The following is a 16,089-nucleotide window of genomic DNA, read 5'->3' on the forward strand; positions in this document are numbered from 1 at the left end:
TATAAAAATTATATAAAGTTAATAAATAGCTGGAAATTTTAATTTTCTCTTAAGCTTTCAAAGTAGTTCACTTATGTGAGTTCACTTAAGTGAGTGCTCCATAAGTTTTCTCAATAATAGAGTTTTGCGAGACTATAAGAAAAAAATGCCAATGGCTGAATCACTTGAAGTTGTCTGCACTTATCGCCAAAAATGCTGCTTCAGCCATTAACGGTACCCGTCCGGTGGTCTTCAGTTTAACTCATATTTCCGAGAAATTGATCGTGTCCCTTTTTTTGCGCTGTATCTGCTTTTTTGTTTCTAAATGTGAATTTAAATGTCAGTCGCGACATGAACTTGGACAAGGTGATACATGAATTGATCAAGGTAACGGTTAATGTTGTAATGCGATTTTTTTCATTTTTCAATTTAACTTTGCAAAATGCAGATGGATCTATCAAAACTAATTTGCTCAATATGTTCGAAGAAGCTCAGTGACGATGAGGAAGACATATTGAGATACGTGGATGAACAACAGCAAGAAAAGTGCGTGTGCAAGTTAGTTAATAAAATTCATAAATTAATTGTTGCTTATTCCACAGATTCATTGACATAATGCGCAGTTTGCCGCACTACGAGCCCAGTAAAGTGTTGTTGCAGGCGCTCGAAGTTGATTTCACCAACGAAAGTCTGTCGAAAGAGAACGACATCTTTAGGGATTATTTGGAGAAGTCGCTACTGAATGAGGGAAACGTTTGCTCGGTGCTGGGCACTCTGCTTAGCATCGAGGACGTGTCCACAATGCATCTGTATGCCCAGCTAATGCAGCCCAATGTGAAGCTGAAGAGAGTGAACAACTACAGCTACAGCTTCAAACTGAGCAGTAAATCGAACCTTAATCCGGAGGAGATCGTTGCACCATTCATAGACGAAGTGGTGCTCATACCGTCGGCTAGCTTGCAGGCATCCCCACTGCCCAAGCAGGCCATATTAGCGCTGCTGCCACACAAACACGAATCGCTGCACCTGACGCATCCCTTGTGTCGTTTTCTTGCCAGCGTTGTGCAGGTGACGCGTACCAGCATCCAATGCAAATTCGAACGTGGCGCCCTCCCAGGTGGCGATGTGCTCGCCCAGCGTTTTTATGTAATACTGCGCTCCCGTCGCACACCCTATCGCTTCATGTATCGGGCGTTGCAGCTGCTCGCGCTGAGTACACAGCTGCGTCGCTATTTGTTTCCCAATAAGGCGCCACTGCAACCAGCATCTTCCAAAGTGGTCGAACTACCCAATATGCCGCTGTTTAACACGAACATCGCTCAGAACCTGGAGCAGCTGCAGGCCGTAAAGCATATTGTCGTTGGTCCCAGCAGCCAGGCGCCCTACATTGTGTTCGGACCACCAGGTGAGTGGCTAGAGGGAATCGGAGTTACACATGACTATATTTGTTTGTATATTCGTTCAGGCACCGGCAAGACGACAACCATTGTTGAGGCCATTCTACAATTGCGACTTCAGAATCCCACAAGTCGTATTCTTGTTACAGCCGGTTCGAACTCGGCCTGTGACACGATTGCCATTAAAATATGCGAGTATTTTGCTAGCAATGAGATGATGCAAGCGCACTTGGCCAAGCGGGCGACGGAGTCGCGTTGGGTCACAGGGGATGTGAAGCTGGATCATCAGCTGATGCGATTGTTCTCACGCTCCGTTTACATCAAAGGATTAAGTTCGATTCAGCCGTTGCTGCTAAAGCATTCCAATTGTGCGAAGAACGTCTATGAGCATCTGCGTCCGGAAATTTTGTGCGAATATGGCATCATTGTCGCCACACTGTGCGTTGTGGGCCGCCTTGTCACCACCGATTTGGGATATTTTTTCACACACATCTTCATTGATGAGGCCGGCGCATCCACGGAGCCTGAGTCATTGATTGGCATTGTGGGCGTTAAGCAGCATGATGCATGCCATGTTATCCTGTCCGGAGACCACAAGCAACTGGGCCCCGTCATTAAAAGCAATCGTGCCGCTCAACTAGGATTGAGCCACTCGCTCTTGGAGCGACTGCTCCAAAGCGATGTCTATGCTGTGGATGCCAGTGGCAATTATGATCACACATTGCAGACGCGTTTGCGCCGCAATTATCGATCCCATCCGGAAATCGTTGGGCTCTACAATAAGCTGTATTATAATGGTGAACTTATCGCACAAGCGCCACCATCCGAGGTCAATCTGGCAGCCAAATGGCATATGCTGCCAAATTCCACATTTCCAATCATCTTCCAGGCGACGCATGGCGTTACAGGCCGTGAAGCTGACTCGCCCAGCTCGTACAATGCACTGGAGGCAGAGGTCCTCTGCTGGTACGTCAAGTCTTTGCTTACGCAAGGCCTTGGCGGTGGCGTTGGAGTGCAGCCGTCGGACATTGGTGTTGTGGCGCCCTATGCGGCACAGTGTAAGCTAATCAGTGAGAAATTGAGACGAAAGGGCTACTCCACAGTGGAGGTGGGCAGCGTCGAGACCTATCAGGGACGCGAGAAACCCATTATAATTGTGACGTTGGTGCGCTCGTTTGCCAGCTTGGGCTTCATGCGTAGTCCACGTCGGGTTAATGTCCTTCTGTCGCGAGCCAAGTCGCTGCTGATACTCATTGGTAATCCGGTAACGTTGCGCCACCATCGCGACATCAACTTCATCATCGACGAGTGCAAGTTGCGTGGCAACTATCTGTTCAAGAAGAAGAACGGCCTGCAACGACCACAGTTCCTCAAAGATGTGGAAGAGCAGCTGTCAGAAAAGGATGAATTTGATGACGAACTGACGATGTGGTATGCCAAAATGCCGAAGCACATATCTGTTGCTTTGCCCAATAGCACACCAGGTGAGTGGTTGTATCTCCGCATGAAACATATGCCAATAAAAAGTATTCTCCACTTAACTAATACAGATGAGAGTAGCAATATTCCGGATCAAAGCAGCAGCAGCACCTCCAGTTCCATCAGCCCCTGCTGCACACCTGCAAGGGAGACGCTGAATTCTAAAATGTCCAATCTAATGCTATGCAACTGCCGATCCAGCAGCCCCCCCTCCCGTCGATTCACGTCCATGAATAATCTGCTGCAGTTGCAGTAAGTTTTGGCGATTTTATTGATATAATTGCTGTGTGAATTTAACTACCTTTTCGTTAGAAAACTCTGCACGCTAATCTTTAAGAAGTTCGCAGTTTGAATTCATATATTTTTCAAATATCAATTGGTTGTGCCATAAGAATTGTGCACCGCTTTTATTTTTTGTGTTCCCTTGATCATGTCAATATTGGTGACGAAAATTTGAATTTGTTTTATATTAAGTTTGATTTGCTTATTCTCCATATTAATTTAAGATAAAAGTTGCTGGATCAGCTAAGTGTGGAAGCACTTCTCTTGTGAATTATCCAAATTTCGTTTCTTAATCTAATTGTTTTTCAGTATTTTTTTCAAAAATGTATGAACGTTAATAATTTAAGTTGTTAAAAGATAATCCATATCTATAAATACATATAACCTATATAATCATTATAACATATCCTCGGTGATAACAGCTCATTGTTATCATATTTTACTTGTCTGTCAAATGTTTTTTGTGCAGCTGCGAAGAAAAAGAAACTTCATTTAAATGTTAAACCAAATTAAATAAGTAATATCTTTAAGTAACAGAAATAACTTTTATGAATGTTTAGTTTTAATGGACTCCAAGAATTAGTCTCCATGTTTTAATACATTACTTTTTTTGTTTTTTTTTATCACAGTTCTAAAATAAATCGAAATACAACAAAAAAATGTGTGATGCAAATCCATTTATTTCCAACTCTATAAAAGTCGAATTAAATATTGTGTTCATATAAGTAAATATTATCATATTTAAGCAGGTGTCTATAAAATTAGTAAACAGTTTACAAAATACAATTTCAATTGCGGATTAGATTTCGAATAAGATTTTTTTTTCATATATTTTCCGTTGTTTATATTTTGTGTGCATTCAACGCTTTTCGTTTTAAATTCGTTCAGTCTTTGTTAATCAACAACTTGGTTAAAAGTGTTTTCAAGTAAACTAAAATGAAAGTTTCTTGTTATTTATCATTAATATTGCATATGTTTGTATGTTTTTTGTTTTTTTTTTTGTTCGTTTTCAAACTTTTGCATTTTTTATTATTAAAATATATTTAAGGTGCAGATAGTATATAGAATATACATATGGTAAATATATATATATGTATATATATAGATAAATGTTCTCTCTCATTAAGTTGCTTGCATGTTATGACTACATTTGGTATAACCCCGCGCTTCCCTGCCAGGCCAACAGGTTAGTTTCCTCAGCTCACTCGCCACTCTGTCTAGGTGTGTGCGTGTGTGTGTCTCCATCTGTGTGTGTGTGTTGTGTGTGTGTGTGTGTGTGCAGCAATTACAACTATTAGTATGAATTACATTTGTGGACTTAGAGCACGACACGTCTGACGCCGCAATCCATGCAAAACTTGGCGTGCTCTATGACAAACTTGCCACCACATTCATGACAAAACTTGGACAGTTTCATGCTGGCAGTCATCGAGCTGTTCGAATTGTTGCTCGCCAGCGAGTGCAGCGATGTTGTGGGCGTTAAATTACAGCTCACACTGTTATTATTATTATTATTGCTGCTGCTGCTATTGTTGTTGTTGTTGTTCAAGTTCTTGGCATTAAGTTCGTAGTTGTTGTTATTATTATTGTATGCTACCTGCGCTTGCGACTGCTGCTGCTGCTGCTGTTGTTGGTAGTTGTAATTGATGTTTTGTTGCTGTTGTTGCTGCTGCTGCTGTTGCAAAGGCAGTGAGTGCTCCGAACTACTGCTGGAGTATTCCGCATTGGCATCGTTGATGGCAGGGCTAACCAGGCCATTGCCAGCAAACATGCGCTGACGCGCTTTCAGTGTCCCAAAGTTGGTTTGTGCCTGCGTCGAGACATCCATCATGCCGCTGTTTGCCACCTGTTTGCCGCTCTGCAGGCTCATTGTGCCGCTCGCCGTGTGCGGACGCAATTGGCTCTGGTTGCGTGGCGAGTTGCCAGACTGCAGTTCACTGGAGCGCTGACGGGACAGACTGTAGGGCGAATTGCTGCTGCAGGAGTGGAAATGGAAATAAAAATTAAACATTTGTTGCAATTGTCGTTGTTTTGAAAAGTAACGGCCCAAGAACAGGGCTGTCACTTAAGGTACATTTGTACCAATTACATATGTATTATGTTGGTACACTCTTTTCTTATTATCGAACCAGCTGCAAGTATCGATAAATCGATATACTAAAAGCGCGAAAGATGCACAATTTTAAATAAGACATAAATAAATATACAAAAAAGTGGACGCACCTGCCGTAAGCCGAGTCGGAGCTAAGCTTGGAGCTGGCGCCGCGACGCGATGAGTGCGACGAGGACATGGGATAACCATCCAGGCTGCTCAACTCATCGGAATCACCAGATGGCGATGGCGTCAATGGTGCGTTAAGCTTCAGTTCCTGTTGTTGCGTTTGCATCTGTTGCAAGTGTTGCTTCTGCAGCGCCTGCTCCTGCCGCAGCAGGAGGTCGCGACGCACAGAGGCGCCCGCCTGTTCGCCAAGTTGCTGGAAATCGTTGCGCATCTTCTCGATTACATTCTTGGCATTGTTCGCCTCCACATTGGGCAGCGCCAATGACGATGGCGATGGCGATGGCAATGTGGATGTGGATATTGGTGTTGTGGTCGCTACTGGGCCCGGCATTGAGCTTAGCCGTTTCGTCGTGCAACGACCGTGGCTGGGCTCATCATCGTGCTCAGCATCGAACTGATCCTCATTATCGCTAATCTTACTGAACTTGGCATGCTCCGGCTCATTGCCATTCTCGATGTGCAGCACATCGATGGGTGTCTGCGCATTGCCCACCATATGACGCAGTGAATCCGGCGAAATGGGCGAATGTCCCTGGGCATTCGCTTCCGTCTCAATGCTAATGAAAATCTCACGCTTCTGTGACTCATCAGTGCATCTTGGCAGCTTGTGACTATTGTTGTTGTTGTTGTTGTTGTGGTTGTTGGTGTTGTTCTCATCGCTGCTGTTTAACGGTGTGGAATTCGGTGGTGTCTTATAGGAGCCACTGCTATTGAGTGGCGTCTTAAAGGAGCCACCACTACTCGAAGCATTCGAATCGGATCTGTGGGTTGCCAATTGTTGTTTAGTTGTCGGCGCAAAGTACTGCATTTTGGGTGGTGTTATAAAATTGGAGGAGCCGCTGGTGGTGACACCGGCTGGGGATCTTAGTGTGGCTGTTGCTGTCTCTGTCGGTGTATGGGTATGGGTTTGGGATTGGGATTGTGGTTGTTGTGGTGTTGAAGTCGCTTTCTGGCACGAGCGTTGCCGGCTCGTCGTGCGATTCAGCAGAAACTCGCGGCAATCCCGAAACAGCGGAAATTGCTCCTCATCATTCTCATTCTCGAATGATGAGAGAAATTCCTCAAAATCAAAATCATCAAATGTGGGCAACACGGGCATCTTGGTCATGCCCAACAGTGGATTGCTAAGCAGCTGCTTCTGCTGCTGTTGCCAGCACTGCTCGTCGAATTCCAGCGAGGATCGATTGCCTTCGTCATCCGCACAGCTGCCCGACGAGATGTACGCCTCCTCGGGTGACGCATCGTACAGAAACTGATTGCGACCCAATCGCATCTTACGCTTGAGCAGATTGCGTGCCTCGCCCGAATGACGACGCTGCTCCGGGCCCATGGTTATCGTCGACTGGGAACTGCTGCGACTCTGCGTGATTTGCTGTGGCGTCGAACTGGCATCGGACGAGCCCGTCGACGATTGCTGCACATTCAGATTGTCGCAGGCATTGATCAGCTTGGGATCGATGTACGCACTAAAGATGCTCTCCAGCTTAATGGGCATGGGCGTTCCACTGGGTGCCACTGGCGTTAAGGGTTTGCTGCCGCTAATCGGCTCCAGACGCAACGGAGTCGCAAAATTGTGTACCAAATTCTCGTTGTTCTCCTTGGCGGCCGCCACTTGGCTGGGCGGGCAGATGGGCGTGGTCAGCAGCGGAGGCAACTGACCACTGTTTGCCGTCAGATTCTTGGCCGAGTTCTGTTTGCTCAGATTGTTGCTCTTCTCCTTGAGCTCCTTGCTGCTCAGCTCTTTGCTATTGGCCGCTGCCAGCTCGGCCGCCTTCGCATTCAGCTGCTCCAGCTCGTGCTCGTATTTGAGGAACACGGCCAGTGAGTCGGTCTTGGCCACATTGCGAGCGGGCTGCTCGGTGGCATTGCTGAGCGGCAGTTTCATGTGCTGCTTGCGATTGGAGGCGCTCGTATCGCGACGCACAACGCGTGGACTGTGGAAATCATTTACACAGGCGGCACGCACCGGCATCTCATCGTACTCCTCGGGCTTGAGGAAGTTGCTGGAGATGGGACCCTCGTCGGAGAGGCCGCGCTGAATGGTGGGCCGATAGTTGCTGGCAAAGAGCGGACGACTGGGCAGCAGTGGTGTGCGACGTGGACCACGCAAGGATGAGGTGCGTCGAAAGTTCGAATTTGGCGTTGTCGTCTTTTGTCCACTGGCTGTCGATGTCGGTGTCATCGTTGTGGCGTTGTGCACTTTGCCCAGTGCGCTGGTTAGCGATGTGGACATTAGGATTGGTGGTGTTGTCGTTGTGGTTGTGGGTTGGACCACCACTGGTTCGTTGTCGGGTGGTGTGTTCGGTGAGCACAGCTCCTCCAGCTGACGCTTGGCGGACAGAAACGGATCGTATTTGTCGCTAACCAGTGGACTACACCCGCTGTTTGTACAAAAAACAGAAACAATAATTGTGAGTATAACTGTACGCTAGGATAAGGATTCGTTTTAACCCGCCCTCTGTCTGTGCGTCGCCTGGCTGTCGTCTGCAAAATAGGGGATTAGTAGGAACAAACCTTTCGATGAGCTGCCGTTCGGAGTTGATGGCTAAACGTGCCGGGGGTCGTTTGGTGGGCGATGGCGGCGCCTTAATGTACATGGTGCCATCCTCATCCTGCTCGAGCAGCACCAGACGACGACTGACATTCGTTGGAGTTCTACGCAATGGCGACAGAATCTGTGGCTGCAGCTGCAGTTGCTCGTCCTCGCTGTAGAGCACATCGTCCATATAATCATCGTAGTCACCTTCCAGTAGTTTTGCCTTGCTCAGCAGCTGGCCAACTTCCATGTCGGTCTCATCGTATGTCTCCTGCTCATCTAGTTCTGTGCCACAATCCAAGTCCTCGTCCGGCTCCTCTTCATAGTGCTGTTGTGGTCCATTGCTGTGGTCAATGCGTGGCAGGAAATTCGTCTTAATCTCTGGCATGGGCAGCGCCTTCATCGGCTCCGCGTTGTTTGTTATGATCGGCAGCTGAGATTTCTTATTGGGTCGGCAAACAGTCTGAAAGGTGCTCCGCTCCAGCTTGATCTGTACTTCGCCCCGGGGCGAGGTATCTCCCTCCTCTGAGCCGAAGTACATTGTTTCATTTGAGATGCAACGGAATGACTCCGGTGCTGGCAGGGCATGACAGCTCTCCTTGCTGGCCACATTAATTGTGCTCATTGGCTTTGGTGGCTCAAGCGAGCACACATCAATATTTGGATTCTCTCGTGTCCGTATGCGACGACATGCCTTACGCACCAGCGATGCGGATGACTGCAGCTTCGAGGGCACCTTGATCACCTGCTCATCTATATCCATTTTGATATTGCATATATTAGTTCCACCTGCGGACGCAGTGCAGCGATCGAGTAAGGAAGTTGGGTTATTTCTATGTTTATATCACTAATACTCAAGATGTATACTGCTGAAACTGTTATCTATCAGGCAATTGGTATTCCTTTAGGGATTACTCTGATTCTGATTGTAAACAATGAATTCTTATTAAATCTGAAAGTTGTTTTTATTGTTGATTTTTAACTTGGGCTTTTCTTTCGTTATAAATCAAATTAATAGCAAGTATTATGTGTAGCCAAAAGAAGTCTATAATTGAAGTCAAACTTCAAGCAATTGCCTTCAAGTTAGATTTATTCCAGAACCATTCCTACTCCAAGATATCTTTTGGACTGCAACTAATGAAACTCTACGCATGGCTGATCTTTTGAATGCTCGATTGCACTCTGCATTAATTAAGAGGCATCAAGTTGTTCTGCAACTTCTTAAACTAATTATAAAATCATTTGAATTTAATCAATTCAAGACACGCAGTGGGAATGCGGAACCTTATGAACTTGAGCCCAGTAAGGGGAGATGATATAATGGCAAGTAGAGCATTGCAATGCTAATGATTCATTTCTGGACTTCGACTGTAATATTTGCAGACTATCTGCTCTGAATTAGTGTCTTAATACCTCTGCGCTTAATCAACCCATTGAGATCATCGAATGTCATGGTGGCTTGGGGTGGTCCGGCCAAGCATTCCGGCGGTGTTTGTGCCTTCGATCGTTGAGCGATGACGGGTCGTGATTTTGCTGGCTTTAAGGGCGTCGCCGTCTCGCAGTCCAATTTGGCCACTTGGAGTGATCGCAGACGATCCATGGCATCATCAATGTCCTGGGAAGTTTCGCGCGATTTGCGACGGGGATTCCCAAATTGAACACGCTGCTCCAGATTCTCGACGCACGACTCCTCGGCGCCCATGCGTAGACTAACTTTATTCTGAGTAATCGTTGTAGTTGTGCTTGTCTTTGATTTGGACAGCGATGATCCAGAACGCTGCATCTTCACGGCCACATTTCGATGCAAGCTGAGTTGATATATATTTTGTGTTTGTTTTTTTTTTGAGGGGATGTTTTGGGGTTTGAGGTAAGTGGGTAAGTTACGCCATTCATTTGCTATGATTACAATGTGTGAGGGATAAACTACGCGACGGTGTCTACTGGTCAAAAACATTACTTGGGGATTAGTCAACGACAACCATTTTAGCAACGCCAGATGGGCCAATCAAGTGTTAGGCTAGACTACCAATCAATCAATCAATCAACAGTCAGATCTCTACTCACTTATCACTGTGCACGGACGATGTCATCGAGGAGAGCGACATCAGATTCTGTTTGGTGGCTACCATTTCCGGTTCGCCCTGTTCTTCCTGTGCGCCGGAGTATTTGTCGCGATTGATCGAGCGTTTCGTTCTGAAATGAAGTGAAAACAACAAACGAAAATTAAAACTGAGTAGAGAAACGAATGTGAATTGTTGCAATTAAGAATTATTTTGCTTTATGACAGCTGAGATTTCGAGATATGCCGCAGCATGCTTTAGTTAGGCAACTTTTTGGGTTGAATTTTATTGCTTCTTACTTGAGATTGGGTGGCTTGTACTGTTTCCGTGCCTCCATTCGCTCCTTGGCCTTGTTTGTCTCCGCGGTGCTGGTCGTCTTCATGTTGGCCTGAATGGCCTTCTCCTTGCACCACTCCACATGGCGATCGAAGGCCTTCAGATTGAAGGTACGTTCACAATGGGGACAACGATCCGCGGCGGGTTCCTTGGCGCGCCTCGAGGCGCGTAGACGATCCCGGCTCATAGTACGACCTGCAGGTTGTGGCGTACCTTGAACGTTCTCTGTGCCCGCTGTGCTAGTTGTGGATCCTTTGCGCATCGAGGCACGTGCCGTGGAACGTTGCAAGTCCGTGCTGTCCTGACTTCTGCGGCGTGTCGGCAGCGGCGATGCCTGTCGGGCAGTGAGTTAAGCATGAGGACAGCTCATATGTATCCAGTAGGATATGTGTACTCACCTCCTGCGGCTGGGAACCGCTCGAGACGCTGGAGGTCTCACGACTTGCAGCCGGTGGTGTATGCAAGCCGGCCGCCTTCTCCGCGTTGGGCAGCCCAAAATTCTTGGGTAGCACATAGGTGGAGAGGGCGGTGCCCTCTCGCCGCTGACGGGACGAGTCGAAGGGTTTACGCTTCTTCATCATCTTATCGCAGACGGTTATGTGGACGCGCAGTGCATTCGTGTTGAAGGTGCGACTGCAGTTGGGACAGGCGGAGAGTTCCACTTTGTGGTTGTTGATCTCCTCGGGTGGCACATCCAGGCCCGTGGTCAGCGGTGGTGGCGGTTGGCAAAGCTCATCGCTCTGATCTTGACCGGCTCCACTGCATTCCATTGTCGCTGTTGTTATGCAAAGTAAATGGGAGTTATAATGATTATTGTAGTATTTTATTTGGTTTGTGTTGCTTCAATTGGGGAACTGGAAATTATTTGCAATGTTTGTATGGTTGTTTAGCCCTATAACTAAATTAAACAATTCTCAAACAAAAGCCAGGAAATCAAATATCAAACTGAGTCAGACTTCTATGACAAAGCGATCGGGTTTATATTATATTCTACTTTCTTCAGAATTGATCAGTTTTAGTCTATACATAAAAATAGGTTTGAATTTCTGCACAAGTAACTGACATGAAAGCCCAAGTAAACCCAACTAGAATTGAAAAGTGCGCAAAGAAGTAGAAAGTGACAATGAAACTTTGCCAGCTGGGAAAAAACGTTGGCAGTAGGCAAGTGGCAAGTAATGAGCCAAAATCCGATGCAGTCTTTTGCAACTTGGGCAACTGGCCAAGTGCTGCAGCTTAGACTTGAGCCAGAAACTCTAAAACTTTCCAACTGAATGCAACACTTGGAAAGTGTTTCCAAACCAGCATATATTTTCATTAAATTGCAGTTGTTGGTTTTTGTGGACAAATTGCTTATCCGGCGCCATTTGTCACGTCATCTAAACAACAAACACAGCAAACAGCCCTATAAATTCTCAGGCTGCCAAGACAATAGACAAAAATATAACGATAAATACAAAAGAGAAGAAATTCAACTAAATAATTTATTATTATTATTTGGATTGTGTCTCTCTTTTTGGGTGCCACAGCGTGTGTGATCAGCCTATAAATTGTTGTTTATCTGTGAGCTCAACTCAACCCAACTCGATTCGACGACTGCCACATGAAATGTGGCAATAGCCAAATTTGGCAGCTTGTCTCAACCAAACTTTTAATATCTTTGCGATTTGGTGCGCCTGGTTATTTGTTTTTTGTTTTTGCTCTGTGGTGGGCGTCAATTATTATTATATCTGTATCTCGAAGATACACAAAACTGTACGCATGACAGGTGCTTCAAGCCAAAACTGCCCACATTGCGGCATTTCCACTTGACATATGCTTTGATGATATTGACCCCAAAAATGTGGAGAATCTTCTTGTTTGGCGTAGTCAGTTGTAACGTTTTGTGAATTATTATTACAATTACAACAATCAAGGTAAAATTATGATTGACATTGATTATTGATAGCCTTGGGCATTACATCATAAATTGATCATAGTTTGGCTGTCAAAATAATATCAATAAACACTTGAGTAAATCATATAGCAAATATATAGTAACTAAAAGATACAATTGGAATTTTAATGTTATATTGAAAGCCTGGCATAAATTGATCATAATTCAATCAAATCTTCAATCAGAGCAGCGCCACTTTAAGAATTTAATCTCAGATAAGTTCTTAGAAATACCAGTTGCAACTGGTATTTTACCCTTTTTCCATTACGAAAAGTAGAGCATATGAATTAGATGGGAAATCAACAAGAAAACGAACTGGGAACCTATGTGTTTTTAGGGGTAAACTGGTAATTTCTCACTCGAACATTGCCTGCGTGTTTCTCAGTGGCAATGATGACATAGAAGTTAACAGCTCTTGCTGCCGATATCATAATAATAATGCAAAGATAGTCCAATTACAGCAGCACATCAAGATTACATAAATCAACGAATGGCACGCATAAATTTCTGCAACATCTTGCGAGTTGAGGCAGTGCAACAGCCAGTTGCAAGTTGCAAGAGTTATTCAAGCTCGTCTTTGGATCTCATTCCAATTCGAATCAATGCAACTCAGTACGCAGTCTAATCCGATGAGAAGTGGGTGAGTGACTGACTCAATGGATGCTTGATATGTGGATGGAGCGTTCGTTGCACATGACAGCATCACTGGCACCACCAGCACCACCAGCAGCACCACAATTCACATATGTTAATGATGCTTGGCGAACTCGAATTGCAAAATGCACTCATTGCTTGCTACTGTGGCCATTATAAGATTACTTATATGTCTGTGCATATCTTTCAACTATTTCCACTTGAGTTTTATAAATAAAATGGCCAGCCAAAAATGAGAGGAAGAAGAAGAAGGAGGCTAAACAGCAGGGCGCCCATGTCTGGATGGAGTCTAAGCAGATTTTTGATTTGTGGAGATAGCAATAATGAGCGGCGCTGAGTGCCGAAAGTTCAAGAGTTCGGAAGTTTACTGGAACAACACCAAATGGCAAAAGCAATATTTCACAACAACAAAAAAAAAACAAAATAATTAAAATAAAGTACTAAACAATTTGGGCAAAAAACAATTAATTATTATAATTGTTATTGGACCAAATGTAATTTTTATAAATTGATTTTCAGCAACGCAATAAAGGCGATATCTCCGACCACATTAACTATATATATATTCTTGTTTAGCATTACTTTTGCCTACAAGGGTATTAAATCTTCGGCTTGCCAAAGATTTGGTTTGCTTTTCTTTTACTTTTGCGCATTTTATTCAGTTTTTACTTCTTTCCCAATCAAATGCCATTTTGGAAATGTCTTAAGAGGTGTCTAATTAAATCTGTTTAAGATCTTAGCCCCACCAATTTGTTGCAGCAAATCTTGGCCAACCCTATAAGCCATTTAAGTCTTCTTGCTGTTGAAGCACATTCAGGGTATATATGTATATATATACATATGTGTTGAGGTTGGGTTTTATCCCTTGACTTTGTTACGTGAGACTCTTGCTTGCTGCTTACATGCTGAACTCTCAACTTTTGACAGCTTAACGGATTGAAGTGTGAGTGTTAAAAGAGCATAAAAAATGGACAGGCTTAGATAGAAAATGCTGCATTTAGTTCTAAGTTTAACTGGCTAATGTTTATTGTTAGTTTGTCTGGCTTACTTCAAACATTTAAATACATTTATTTGCCTATATTCTTTACAATTTCAAAAAGTAAATCTGTCAAGTGACAGCATTTGTTGTATTCTTGCTGATAAGCATATTGAAAGTGTCACGGAAAGGTCTACAACAAATTATTTTTGTACAAGATGTGACACAAAATCAACTCAAAAGAGATTAAGCAAGTCGAAAAGATCCAAGACAAATATTAAGAATTGTTTTTGTTACAGTATAAACATAAATGTGATGTGTGTTCTTCGATTAAATTTTGATGAATGTAAATTATTGTTGATTGAATGAATTGTTGTTAATTGGGTGAATCAAGAGGAGCTTGGAGCTTGTTGAATGTTGAGGGAGAGTTTGCAGAAAACATAAAAGTGCTTCAACTGTGAAACTAGGATTAATTACATATTATTTATATCTGCTGATAAATAAACTAATTAATGTTGGCTTTTATTCAGTTATTATTTAGTTCGACTAGTCAAAATGTGCCTTTATCAGGCCCAGCTCCCCCCAGTTTAACTCTCTCGCCGTTCAATTGCCAACTGTTTATAGAAATCAATCGTTTAAATGGGAGGCAATTAAGCAATCAGTGGATATGGGCAATTGTTAAATTAAAAAGTTAAATTTACTTGATTGATTTGTGACTGCTGGATTGGCATGCAAATGATTAGCGGAGTTAGTTGGAGTATTAGTTGTTGTTATTGCAGTTGTTGCTGTTGCTGTTGCTGTTGCAGTGGCTGTAGCTGTTGTTGTTGCAGTTACTGCTGCGACATCGATCTGATTAACTATAATCAAGACATGCTGCAGTTGAGCAGCTACCACAGATGTGGGCGTGGCCGACTCACTTGACTTGGCATTGGGTGTTTGCTTTTTGTTGTTGCTGCTATTGTTGTTGCGACGCAATGAGAATGTGTTGCGTACGCGCGAAAATGTTGACAGCTGTTGCGTTTGTTGCTGCTGCTGCTGCTGTTGCTGCGCCAGCAATTGTTGCTGTTGCGCCTCACTAAGCGCCGCCGAGTTGAAAGAACTTTGCTGCGGCTGCTGCTCAAACACATTAATGTTGCCGCTGTTGCAGTTACTGTTGCTGTTGCTGTTGCAGTTGCCGTTTTCGTTTTCATTTTCACTGCACAAACGCAACGCTGGCGATTTTTCACCATTGAGCAAGTCATTTAATTGCTGATACTCCTCGTAGATGCCGCGACTGTGACGCTTATTGATTTTATTCAGTTGCTGTTGCTGTTGCTGCTTTTGCGCCTTCGATTTGAATATTTTGTGCCACATCTTCTTGCTCATTTCGTATTTATTTCGTATTTCTAATCGATTGTGTCGTTATTTTTATTTTTATTTTTATGTCGTTATTTTTAAATGCAACATTGCAACAATGCCTTGCCCACTTTTTAATTCTTTTTTTTTTGTTTTGTTTTGTTTGTTTTCGCCACGCTACACAAACTTGACGCGCCGACGTCGTGTGTCCAACTGAGAGCGGCGGCAACATCCATCAACGACTTGCACAGCAACATTGTCTGGCAACATTTATGTTGCCAGCAGCTGTTGTTGGCAAAGAGCTCCGCGCACAACATGTTGCCAGCGCGTATATTTTGCATTTAATTAAAAATAGCTGCACTCCAGCTGCCAGCGCTTGTTGTGTGGGTGTTGCAACAACAACAACAACAACAAAAACAATATTATATTGAACAAAGGCGGCTATTCTTTGTAGGGCTCCCCATATCCCAATAGCGCCCCTCTTGTTTGCCTTTACGCCTGATTTATTTAAAGGCGCCGCACAAATGTTGCTGAACTTTGGCTGCTTAGATGCATCTTTCACTTTGGCTAACGTCTAAAGTCTAAATAGGTATTTTTGTATCTTTTTCTTCTCCTGCTTCGGTTTTGCAAATTGAAATCTTGCACTTTGCGACTTCCTAAAATCAGCCAGTCAATCAGTCAGCCCCCAACTTCAAAGGCGCTAACTTCCTGTGCCGTCTCGCTTTCCATTCAAAAAGAAAGAAAAGAAACACAACTTTTGGGTGTAGGCCATATATATATGTACATATATATATAATTATGCCCTGTTTTGGCCACAAACCCACTCTTGCATAAGTGCACC

The 16,089-nt window shown here is 44.1% G+C and overlaps 2 protein-coding genes across 3 annotated transcripts; one reads left to right on the forward strand and one right to left on the reverse strand.

The window, feature by feature from the left end:
* Positions 1-210: 210 nt before the first annotated feature.
* Positions 211-3,797, forward strand: LOC6559144 (putative helicase mov-10-B.2). Of its 2 annotated transcripts, none has more exons than XM_001985768.3 (5): positions 211-366; positions 428-525; positions 582-1,384; positions 1,445-2,860; positions 2,927-3,797. In XM_001985768.3, exons 1-5 carry the CDS (start codon positions 331-333, stop codon positions 3,109-3,111), a joined length of 2,538 nt encoding a protein of 845 aa, XP_001985804.2. In that variant the 5' UTR covers positions 211-330; the 3' UTR covers positions 3,112-3,797. The 2 variants fall into 2 exon arrangements, with proteins under 2 accessions (XP_001985804.2, XP_043072284.1); XM_043216349.1 differs by having other exon boundaries at positions 211-345; positions 2,927-3,739.
* A 2-nt stretch (positions 3,798-3,799) lies between these two features.
* On the reverse strand, positions 3,800-15,293 carry LOC6559785. The gene is made up of 8 exons (XM_043215426.1): positions 14,615-15,293; positions 10,749-11,125; positions 10,314-10,684; positions 10,019-10,147; positions 9,368-9,762; positions 7,933-8,743; positions 5,361-7,799; positions 3,800-5,113 (listed from the first exon to the last, which is right to left on the reverse strand). The coding sequence occupies exons 1-8, from the start codon at positions 15,276-15,278 to the stop codon at positions 4,456-4,458; spliced, it is 5,844 nt and encodes a 1,947-aa protein (XP_043071361.1). The 5' UTR covers positions 15,279-15,293; the 3' UTR covers positions 3,800-4,455.
* Between the last annotated feature and the right edge of the window lie 796 nt (positions 15,294-16,089).

The sequence above is a fragment of the Drosophila grimshawi genome, unplaced genomic scaffold (genome assembly GCF_018153295.1).
Source record: "Drosophila grimshawi isolate 15287-2541.00 unplaced genomic scaffold, ASM1815329v1 contig_1367, whole genome shotgun sequence".
NCBI classification, from domain to species: domain Eukaryota; kingdom Metazoa; phylum Arthropoda; class Insecta; order Diptera; family Drosophilidae; genus Drosophila; species Drosophila grimshawi.